Source organism: Aedes albopictus, chromosome 3 (assembly GCF_035046485.1).
Source record: "Aedes albopictus strain Foshan chromosome 3, AalbF5, whole genome shotgun sequence".
Taxonomy (NCBI): Eukaryota; Metazoa; Arthropoda; class Insecta; order Diptera; family Culicidae; genus Aedes; species Aedes albopictus.
The window spans coordinates 65,943,164-65,954,385 of NC_085138.1; the positions used below are offsets into that span (position 1 = coordinate 65,943,164).

Sequence of the window (11,222 nt, forward strand, 5' to 3'; positions counted from 1 at the left end):
TGTGTATACCTAAGGAGTGTAGACGCCGTTGGGAAGGTGATGGTTAGGCTTCTTACCTCGAAGTCCCGAGTAGCACCCTTAAAGAGTCAATCGATTCCGCGGTTAGAGCTTTGTGGAGCATTGCTTTCCGCTGAACTGTTCGATAAGGTCCAATCATCCTTGAAGCGCCCGATGAAGACATTTTTTTGGACTGATTCAACCTGTGTTCTACGCTGGATAAATGCTACTCCTACAGCATGGACGACTTACGTTGCAAACCGAGTGTCGAAGATCCAAGCCATCACTGAAAAGGGACACTGGGGACACGTACCTGGTGTTGAAAATCCCGCAGACCTCATATCTAGAGGAATTTCGCCGGAAGACATCGTAGATAATCGTTTCTGGTGGCAAGGGCCAAGTTGGTTGGAAGGTGATCCTGAAGGATGGCCAAAACTTCAGCAAGGACTTGGAGAAGAAGGTGAGGATGAAAGACGTCGTACTGTTGCAGCAACCGTAGCTTCGTCGTATGCTGAATTCAACGAAGAATACATCAGTAAATTCGCTTCCTATACCGACATGGTCCGCCGAACTGCTTATTGGCTACGATCATTGGCGTATCTAGGATTTTTTCCTAGGGGGTGCCCAAGGGGTGCCAGTTTCAGTGGATTCCAGGTTGTTTTGTTTTTTTTTTTTTTTTAAGGGAAATACCGATCCACTCTCAATTTCTTAGTTTAATGATATACTGCGTCACGGGAAAAATTAGCCCGTAAATTTAAACGCGCTGTATTATAAAGAACTTTTTTTTTGGAAAATCCAAACCATTGTACTGGTTTAACACTTTCTCCGCCATGTGAGGTTTGAAAACTTGATTGCGTATAATACATGGAATTTGCATTTTCAGTTTGAACTTAACAATTATCGCGATAACCTCTTTGCTTTGAGGATAGAAAACATTCAGGTCCGTAAAAAATATTTTCAGAGCAATTATTAGAAGTGTATATCTCGGAAACTATTATAAAATATCCACAAATTTGCGTGTAACTTGTATTATAGTTCCGTGCTGAAGCTTCACGAACATATTATCAACCCAATTGAAACCTGGAATTTGGTGCGAGCAACCTTCGATTTTTCTCTTCGGGGTTTTGATGTTCACACCAAATTCCAATTTCGACTGTATTGATATTATATCTGGTGAGGGGCCGTTCATAAACCACGTAGACTTTTTGGGGGGAGGGGGGGGGTCTGGCTAAAGTCTACGCTCCATACTAATTTTAATTTTTTTGTATGGACAGAAGTCTACGAGGGGGGAGGGGGGGTCTGAGATGGCCAAATTTTGGTCTACGTGGTTTATGAACAGTCCCTGAAGGGAATGGTGTATAAAGCTAAAATTTTGACTTACGTTAAACCAACATTGTGGTAATCAGTCAAATTTTTAGCTCCATACATTTCGGATAATTGATTCTGGTTTTTATACGTATAACACAAGAAATTTGTGCTCTCGGCAGAACATTCTTTTGGTAATTCCTCAGGAAATATTTCCGTCAATTTATTTGGAAATTGTTTAGCAATTTATTTCAATCGAGACTTCTTTTGGTAATCTCTCAGTAATTTCTTTGGGTTTTGTAAAGTTATTCGGTTATATCTTCGGATCCTCTTCGGCAAATTTTTTAAGAATTTATTTGGTAATATGTTTGGAATTTGAATTTGGTATGAAGCACCTTTCACACCTCCTTTGAAAATTTCATTGGCAATTATTTTGGAAATTTCTTTGGCAATTCCGTTAGGAGTTTATTTTCGTTTTTTTTTTATTTCATTCGAAATGTTTTTTCGGGATTTCCTTTGCCAATTTCTTTAGTAGTGTTTCAAGCATTGTTGTGTTAATGCCAGCAATTTCATTGATATTTGCTTCTTTAAAATTCTCAAATTACTCTTCAGGTAATTACTTTGGGAATTCTTTTAGTGAAGTCTTTAGTAATTCACCCGACAATAACTCTGGTAACTTCCTCACATTTTATATGGAAATGTCTTCGGCAAGTCATTCTACTTTTTTTTGGTATTTTCGTCAATTTTTTGGACTTTCATTATCTATGCTACTCAGTGTTCCTTCGCCAATTTCTTCGAGAACCCCTTCGGAAACTCTTTTTTATAAATTGCTTCTATAATTTTAATGTTAATTCTTTATACAATTTCTGCAGTTATTATGTAAGGGATTCCTGCAGCAGGTGATTTTGGACTATCTTCGGCAATCCGATGTTACTTGCATTGATAAAGTTATTTGGGAATTTCATCAGCAATTCTATTGGAAATTTAGGAAACTTCGATTATTACTTTGAGAACTTCTTGGATAATTCCTTTGGAAATCCATTCGCGAAATTTCTTAGAGCCTTCCTTCGGGAATTTATTTAAAAAAAAATCTTTGCCAGTTCTTTAAAAATTCTGCCAAGGTGATTCTACGGCGATTACTTTTGGCATTACATTAAAGTTTCTTCAGAAATGCCTTTGATGATTCCGGAAAATTCTTTGAGAATTTCTTCGATTTTTTTGTGACTGTTTGTGGATTTTGTTTTAGAATATATTTCGGCAATTTATTTTGAGATTGGATTTGGCCAATTTTATTGAAAAGTTCCAATATTTTCTTCCGAAATTCCTCTGGTAATTCTTATATAAATGATTTTGGCAACTACTTTGAAAGTTTTAAGGTAATTTTGATGGAATTTTTTCCGGCAATAGGCTCCTAAAGGCCTATCTCAATTTTTGCATAAATCGATCAAGTATTGGTTAATATGACATATTTACTCATTTTTCATGTATTCCTGTCAGGTAAAGCCCATAAAAAAAACTATTTGAAAAATTTAATATTTTTTAAAACTCTTCTTGTTTAGCACTCAATTTTGAATAAATTTTGTTTACCGTGTATGTCAAACAGGAACATTTGTTGTCAAAAATGAGCCAATGTGATTTCTTTTGCAACCCGTCGGTCCACTTTCGTTATACGTCAAGGTTGACCTCAAAAGTCAAACAAGAACTGTTTACCATTATTTTATAGAGCTTGCTGACGTTTAATCACCTCTCTCTTTCAAAAATGCTGGCGGAATAGGATTTGTTGTCATCGGGAAAGGTTTCCCGATGAAAACAAATCCTGTCCCGCCTGCATGCTTGAAAGAGAGAGGTGAATAAACGTCAGTAAGCTCTATTTTCGAGTTTATTAGCAATTCTGTTATTGTTTAAGTTCGGAAAAATCTATTAAGATCAGAATAGCATGCTTTTTCGTGTTATACAACAAAATCGGAAAAATATTTTCCATTTTAGGAGCCTATTGCTTTGGGAATTTGTCAGGAAGGTTTTCGTGAATTTCATAGGATTTTCTTTGAGCAAGTCCAGTTGAGAATTTCTGAATTTCCAGTTCAGCAATTCACGGAAGCAATATATATGAATACAATTAAATCATAGAGAATTGCAAAAGTAATCACGTTAAAATTGCCTAAGAAAATCGCAAAAAAATTGAAAAATAAATTGATGAAATAATTTCAGAGGAATAGCCATTGAAATTATAGAAATAAAAATCCAAAGAAATTGCTGATTAAAGACTACCACAGAAACTCTCAAAAAAAAAACAACCATGACGAAGGAACCCTCTAAGTCTAGCGAATACGGAGTCGTGGGTTCGAATCCCACCAGAACGCGATTTTTTTCACAAATTCAACTGTTGTCAATGAGCAACATTCGGTGCCTTCTAACCAATTAGTTTTTCCCGTTCATTCCTATAGGATTTCACTAGAGATTTGTCTAGTAATACCTCCTAGGATTTCTCTGGAAATTCCAACTACTCTTGAAATTCGTTAAGAAATTCCTACAGAGATTTCTATTGGGATTCCTTCAGTAGAATTCTTTGAAGAAGGCCAAGAGGAGCTCCAGGAGTAAAACCACGATTAATTTCTAGAGTAATCCATGGTTAAAAACTCTAAAGAAATTCTTGGTTGAGTCTTCAGAAAAATCCTTGAAAAAATCAAAGGCATTTCTGGAAGTATCATAGGAAAATTTCCTAGAAGAATTTCAGCAAGAATGCCTGGAGAAATCCCTAGAAGGATTCCTGCAGGTAGTTCAGTAAGAAATTCTGGAGGAGACCTAGGAGGCATGCCTGAAACAGAAGCAGCAGGAATAGCTTATGGAATCCCAGAAGGAGTTCCTGGATGAAAGTCAAGAGGAGTTCCTGGAGGAATCCAATGAGAAATATTTGGAGAAATCCCAGGTAAAAAAACTCTTTAGGATTTCTAGGAAGAAACACCGAAGGTTCTTCTGCAAGGATCCTAGGAAGATTTCCTTGAATAATTCCAGTAAGTTTTTGTAGGAATCCCTGTAGAAATTCTTAGAAGAATCCCTAGATGATTTCGGAAATGTATTATAGTAAGAATTTCTGGAGCAGTCCTAGGAGAAATTGCTGCAAGAATTACAGCAGAAATAGCTTGAGAAATCCAGCTGAAATTCCTGGAGGAAGGCCAAGAGGAGTTTCCTGGAGAAAATCCATGAGAAAATTATGAGAGAATCCTTGGATAAAATAACTTGAATAAAAAAAAACTGGAGGAATCACCGGAGAGCTTCTGAAGACATCACAGAAAAACCTCAGGAGGTATTCTTAGAAGGATTCTGGGATGTATGATTGTAGATATCTCACACAGAAATCCTAGGAGGAGTTGCTGGAGTAAAATATACAGGAATTTCTAGAGAAACCCCATCAGGAATGCCTGGGGGAAACTAAAGAAAAAATCCTTCGAAAACTAGAGAAGCCCCTGCAAGAACCGGTAGAGGTATTCTGGAAAAATATGTAATGAAGGCCCTGAAGGAATCACAGGAGGAGTTCCTGAAAGAATCTCAGGAACATTTCCCAAAAGTATTTCAGCCGTAATGCTAGGATAAATTCATACAGGAAACACTAGAAGAATTTCTGGACATATCATAGTAAGAAATTCCGAAGGAATTGCTGGAAGAACCGCAGGAGGAGTTGTTTGAAAAATTCTTGGAGGAAGGCCAAAAAAAGTTTCTGAAGGAATTCCATGAGGAATTTCTAGAGGAATCTTTGGATAAAATCTCTAAAGGAATAACTGGATGAGTCCTTGGAGAAATCCCTGGTAGAACCATCAAATGAATTTCTGCAAGAATTTCAGGGAGATTACCTGGTAAGATCTCAGCAAAAAAGCCAGGAGAAAGCTTTAGAAGAATCCGTAGCATAATTTCTGAAGTACATACCACAATTAGAATTTCTGGAGGAAGAATAGCTGGAAGAACCCTAGGGGCAGGACAGATCTAACGAGAGCAAATCTGTGTTCCAGATGTTGCTCAGAATTCCTCACAGTTCCTCAGAATTTCTCCCATTTATGCCAAAGTGTGATCGAGCAGAGTCTAACAAAAAAATGATAGCAAATTGAAAACTCGATTTGTATTCAGCAGCAAATTGATATCATATTTTGATATCAGTTGGTCTTGACTAAATTTGATTTCAAACTTAGATTTCGTTTTGCTGTCACTTCAAACAATTATAGAAAAAAAAATAATTTTAAGTTATTTCAAAACTGATAGCAGGAATTGTTTTCAACTAGCTGTTACGGGAACATTTTTCTGCTTTCATTTTTGATATTTTAACCGCGACAACAACCTGAGTTATCATAATTTGCAATATCACAACATCAAAATTAGTTTTCAATTTGCTGTCAGACCTTGCTCGGGACCAATGTCAAACTGCAAAGTGTTGCATGTGCTAAATGAAAATTGCAGTTTTGGGGATGTCTTTCGATAAATTTCGTCGATCATTGCTAAAAAGAGTTACTCAGAAATTCTCAAAGTTGCTCTCGTTTGCACAGTGTCTTGCCCCTAGGAAGAACCCCAGGAATTGCTTGAGGAATCCCAGCTGGAATATCTGGAGGAATTCCTAGAATTTCGGAAGGTATCATAGAAGTAATTTCTAGAGAAATTCTTGAATCCGGAATGTCGGGGGTATCCTAAGTTCCTCCAACAAATGCCTGGAGGAATACCTACAGCTCTCCTTGCAATAATCGGTAGAAGTTTACTGGAGGAATCCCTAATGGAATCGCAGAAGGAATTTCTGGAGGAATTACAGGAGGAATGCCAGAAGAAACCCCTAGAAGTATTTCTGAAGGAGTTCTAAAAAGAATTGCTTGAAGAATTCCAGCTGGAATTCATGGAGAAATTAATAGAAGTTTTTGGAGAAATCCCTTGTGGAATTTCTAAAGGATCAATCTTTGAAGAAATCTCGGGAAGAATCATCGAAGGGATCTCTAGATAAATCCTAGGAAGATTTTCCGGAAGAATTTCCAGAAGAACTTCCCTAGTAGAATTCCTAAAGGTACCAGAGTGAGAATTGTTGGAAGCGTTCTAAGAGAAATTGCTGGAAGAATCTCAGCAAGAGTTGCTTGGGAAGTCCTAGCCACAATTCCTGAAGGAAGACCAATATAACCGCTTGGAGGAATTCCATGAGAAAGTTCTGGAAGAAACTCTGAATAAAATCTCTGAAGGAATTCCTGGAAGAATAACCGGAGAAATTGCTGGATCTCTCTGCAGAAATTTCTTGTATGTACAACCCCATCAAGGCCGAACCTAAGGGAAGTTTATTGAAGAAATATCGGGAGGAATCCAGAAAGGAGGCCTATCATTATCACTGTATAAATAGATAGAGGTATTTTTGGAGGAATCCATGGAGAAGTCTGTTCATTGTTCTTATCAATATCCAAAACGCATATAACAGGTATATAAGTAATTCCAGGTGTGCTTAAGTTTTGTTCAAATGTGACATTAATAAATATTGGAATTTTTGTGTGAAGTTTTAAATTTAAGGTGCTTGTCAAGGAAAAATTCTAGGGGGTGCCAAATTTGGTCTAGGGGGTGCCAGGCACCCCTGGAACCCCCCCTAGCTACGCCAATGGCTACGATTGATGGACTTGCTACGCAAACCTACAAGTGACAGGAAGAATGGATCATTCCTGACTACAGCGGAATTACGAGAGGCAGAGAACGTTCTGATAAGACGAGTACAGAAGGAAGCTTTTAGTAAGGAATGGAAGGCGATCGTAAACCAATCCGTTCTTCCATCGAACTCCCCGTTACGGTGGTATAATCCTACGATCTCCAAGAATGGAATTATGAAGGTAGGCGGCCGTTTGAGCAAATCCCAGGAAGCGGAAGACAGCAAACATCCCATTCCATTGCCAGCTCGCCACGTCTTCACCCGCAAACTTCTGCAGTATTACCATGAAAGGCTATTACATGCCGGTACGCAGCTTCTGCTGGCTGTAGTAAAACTACGGTTTCTGCCATTGGGAGGACGAAGTGTCGCTAAACATATAGTCCACAATTGCCTCAAATGCTATCGCTCGAGACCAACACCAATCCAGCAATATATGGGAGATCTACCAGCAGCACGGGTCACCATCTCTCGGCCATTTTCTCGAGCAGGTGTCGACTATTTTGGACCCATCTATATCCGGCCAGCCCCTCGACGTCCGGCAGTGAAGGCTTACGTCGCACTTTTCATCTGTTTGTGCACGAAGGCGGTGCACCTCGAATTAGTTACAGACCTATCGACTGACCGGTTCCTCCAAGCTCTGCATCGTTTCGTGGCTAGACGTGGAAAATGTAGCGACATCTACTCCGACAACGGAACCAATTTCGTCGGTGCTCGGAGGAAATTACAGGAGTTTCTGAATCTACTGAAGTATCAAACCCACAGAGAGATCGTTGCAAAGGACTGTGCCATGCAAGGTATTCAGTGGCATTTCTCTCCACCAAGCGCCCCTCACTTCGGAGGTCTCTGGGAGGCCGCCGTGCGCTCGGCAAAGAAACACCTCTTGAAGGTCATCGGTGAAGATCCAGTTTCTCCAGAAGACTTCACAACGCTGCTTGTTCAGGTAGAAGGGTGCTTGAATTCCCGACCGCTCACGCCTTTGACGGAGGATCCGGACGATCTGGAACCGTTGACTCCCTCGCATTTCCTTGTCGGCACGTCACTCCAAGCATTACCCGAACCCAACCTCGAAGACATCCCCATGAATCGCCTCGACAAGTACCAATTAATGCAACGAAAACTCCAAGATTTCTGGCGAAGGTGGCGCCGGGAGTATTTATGTCAACTCCAAGCCAGGACGAAACGCTGGAAACCACCGGTTCAGGTGGAAGTCGGAAAACTGGTCGTTATCCAAGACGATAAGGTTCCCCCCATGCGCTGGAGAATGGGGCGAATAGCAAGGCTACATCCCGGAGATGATAACGTGGTTCGGGTCGTTACACTAAGGACAGCTTCTGGTATGCTAACTCGTCCGGTAGAGAAGTTGTGTATTCTGCCGATACCAGACTGCATCCCCGAAGAAGACCCCGAGGACAGTGCATCCAGCAAGCAAACGTAATTTTCGTTCCATTTCCCCACCCTGTCGAAGAGGATATTCCTGTTTTCTCTCTTTTCAGAAATATGGTATTTCTGGGTGGGTGAGGATGTCTGCGACCAAGGAACACCACCCACCCCAGACTACATCCCTGGATGATGGTGGACTAGCAGAAGTCCGCAGTGATATCACCACAAACATTCTGTGCCTGCGAGATTGCTTCATCCACACGTATGTTGGTCGGTTCGCTGTTTGAATACAATAGGCTTCCAACGCCAGATCTGTTGCCATCATCGATCAAACTGACCATCATCAAGGGACCGATCAATAGCCGAACTGATAACGGCGATAAGAGAGTGAGATCCTCGCTCTCGTGCAATCATCCTTCTGGCTACCTACAGTCGCAGTTGTTCAAGAACGAATGGTCAGTCGAATTTGGATCGCCGGTGAAACTACTGGGCACTGAGCCCACGCACGAATTTTAACTTGTTTAGTTTTAAGTGGAAATATAGTTCTAAGTAATGTGTGTTTTAATAAATGTGTTTTAAATGTATCAAGTGTCATCAACCTAGCCCGCGAGTGTTTAATTAATTAGACCGGGACCCCCAGTGCATGCCATACCCCTAATTGGACCCTGGAACTACGAGCTTCAGGACTGGTCATATAGACTGTTTCAGAAATTATAAATACACTAACGATTGACTGCCATTTCAATTTGAGCACAATATCCAAAAAAGTTTCTTCTAGCTCTTATAGCAAGCATAATAACGAAGTGAATAATACCAATTTTGTTGATGTTTCTTGTAAAAGTTTAAAAGCAGGGCTCTGTAAACTAGATGATTAAAATTTTAAGTTGCACAAAGTGGTCAAAAACTGTAGCATAGTAGAAAAGAAAAAAATTTCACAAATCAAATATTTAATTTCCAAACATAATAAAAATTACTATATTGATAAGAAAAGATGTTTTTCGATTGGTAAGAGTAATTTTCACTGGAATATGTGATCATGAGCCACCATTACAGGCCTTCTCAATGCAAAAGTTTTTGTTTCAAATTTCTCAACAATACCAGTAGCAACTAACGTTGAGTATACGAATGACTTAATCACTGTTTACTGCATTCGTTTTCATGCTATAACAAGCTTTGCCATCTGAAGGATCGAATGAGTTGAAAAAATAAATTTGTTTCAATAAAATGCGTTTAGGAAAGCTAAGAAACTGTGTGGTAGTTCTTATGTTTCGCAGAAAACCTTAAAAAATAAGAAACATGATCTCAGAAAAAATGTTGTGGAAATGCCTTTATCGATTTTTCAAAGATTTTGATCAAGGCATTCCTTAGATAACTTGTTAAGAAAGCGAATGTGATAAAAATTTAGATAATTTTTGGTATTTAGTGATAAATAATGTTCAAATCATTAAAAAACACCTTTGTGCAAATTCAAATTTGAAGAATAAAGTTAATTGTTAGAGAACTCGACCGCTCTTCAAAATATCAAGACAATTGAAAGGAAATACAAAAATATGGAGTACAATATGCTATATTCTGAAATAAGTTGGTAAAAATTATTAGAACAGTTCATGTTATTTAATAAACAAAGTGTATTTATAATTTCTGAAACAGTCTATAGACTATTGGATTTGGTCTCCTTTGGATCCCGTTTCAATCCCACCATTTGGTCGATGTCGGACCTGGTCTAACCACTGCTGTATCATCCACTATCGAAGTCGAGGAATAAGGACTGCCAGGTTCGTACATTGTGGTCTTTTTTTATTTTATTTTTTTTTTTTTTTGTCGTCGATGCTCTTGCCGGCCGAGGTAGGTTTCCAATGCTCGTTGTTGGGGCGATTGATTGGAGCTTCGATTTAATTAATCACCCGGTGCGTCGACGACTCATTTTGGAATGGATTGTGGTGCTGATGTTTCTGATGCTGGGCGTTGGGAGGTTCCTGTTGATGGACATCAACGTGACCTGGCTGCGCCGAGTGACAGGTCGGATTTCCCAGTTGCCAGCGGATACTGCCGATGACCGAATCGGGGATGAAGGACTACCTTCGGAAGTTCCACGCGCCGGTGGAAGGAAAGCCAGGATGATTCGGTCGATTGGAGGATGGATGGGCCGCTGGATGCTGATTTTCCGTTACAATGGTTTTTTTACGGCTGGCTCGTAGGGCCTGAAATCAACCCGCTACTTTCCGGAGGACCATAGTGCACAGTTGTGCTTAGAGTCTTTACCTGGCACTCGGACGTAGATCAGCCGCCCCTAACATGGGGATCAGACGCTGTTGTGAGCCGCTCCTCCTGGAGAACAGACGCCCAGGTTTACCGAAGCAAACCCCCTCCCTTTCCTGTCAGCCTACGACCAAAGTTCCCACCGAGGTTGGTTACCCGATCTTCCCTAAGGTTGCTCATAGTTTCCGGCCGGTACCGCGAGGTGGTAGAGATAGGAGTTGCTGGGCAGAGGCTAGTGGATCACAACGGGATCTGAATTGCGCAGCATACCCACTACCCAGCCTTTACCGTGCCAATGAAAAATGGTATACATGCTGAAAAATGGTATGGCAATAATGCTTTAACGGATTTAACATTTCAATTACAGGGCATTGTACCAGCGTACGAAATAGGAAAGGCATCCACTTTTGAGCCAGAGTTCCACTTATGTTATGTGGTATCACTTCTGCTGAGTTGGCGTGAACGCTGATGTCAAGGACGTTTCTTGATGTTGTCAGAAGTGCATCGGAAGTGACAGTGAAGGTGTTGTTTCTGTTAAAGTGCAAGAGTGGCTGTAAGAGATCGAAGCGGAGAAGGCAAAGCATAAGCGGGAAATGGAGAAGAACAAGATTTTGCACCGGAAACGTTT

The 11,222-nt window shown here is 40.1% G+C and overlaps 1 protein-coding gene across 1 annotated transcript; it reads left to right on the forward strand.

The window, feature by feature from the left end:
* The first annotated feature begins 6,923 nt into the window (after nucleotides 1-6,923).
* LOC134290220 (uncharacterized) lies at nucleotides 6,924-8,390 on the forward strand. The gene has a single exon (XM_062857290.1). It carries the CDS (start codon nucleotides 6,924-6,926, stop codon nucleotides 8,388-8,390), a length of 1,467 nt encoding a protein of 488 aa, XP_062713274.1.
* Nucleotides 8,391-11,222: the final 2,832 nt, after the last annotated feature.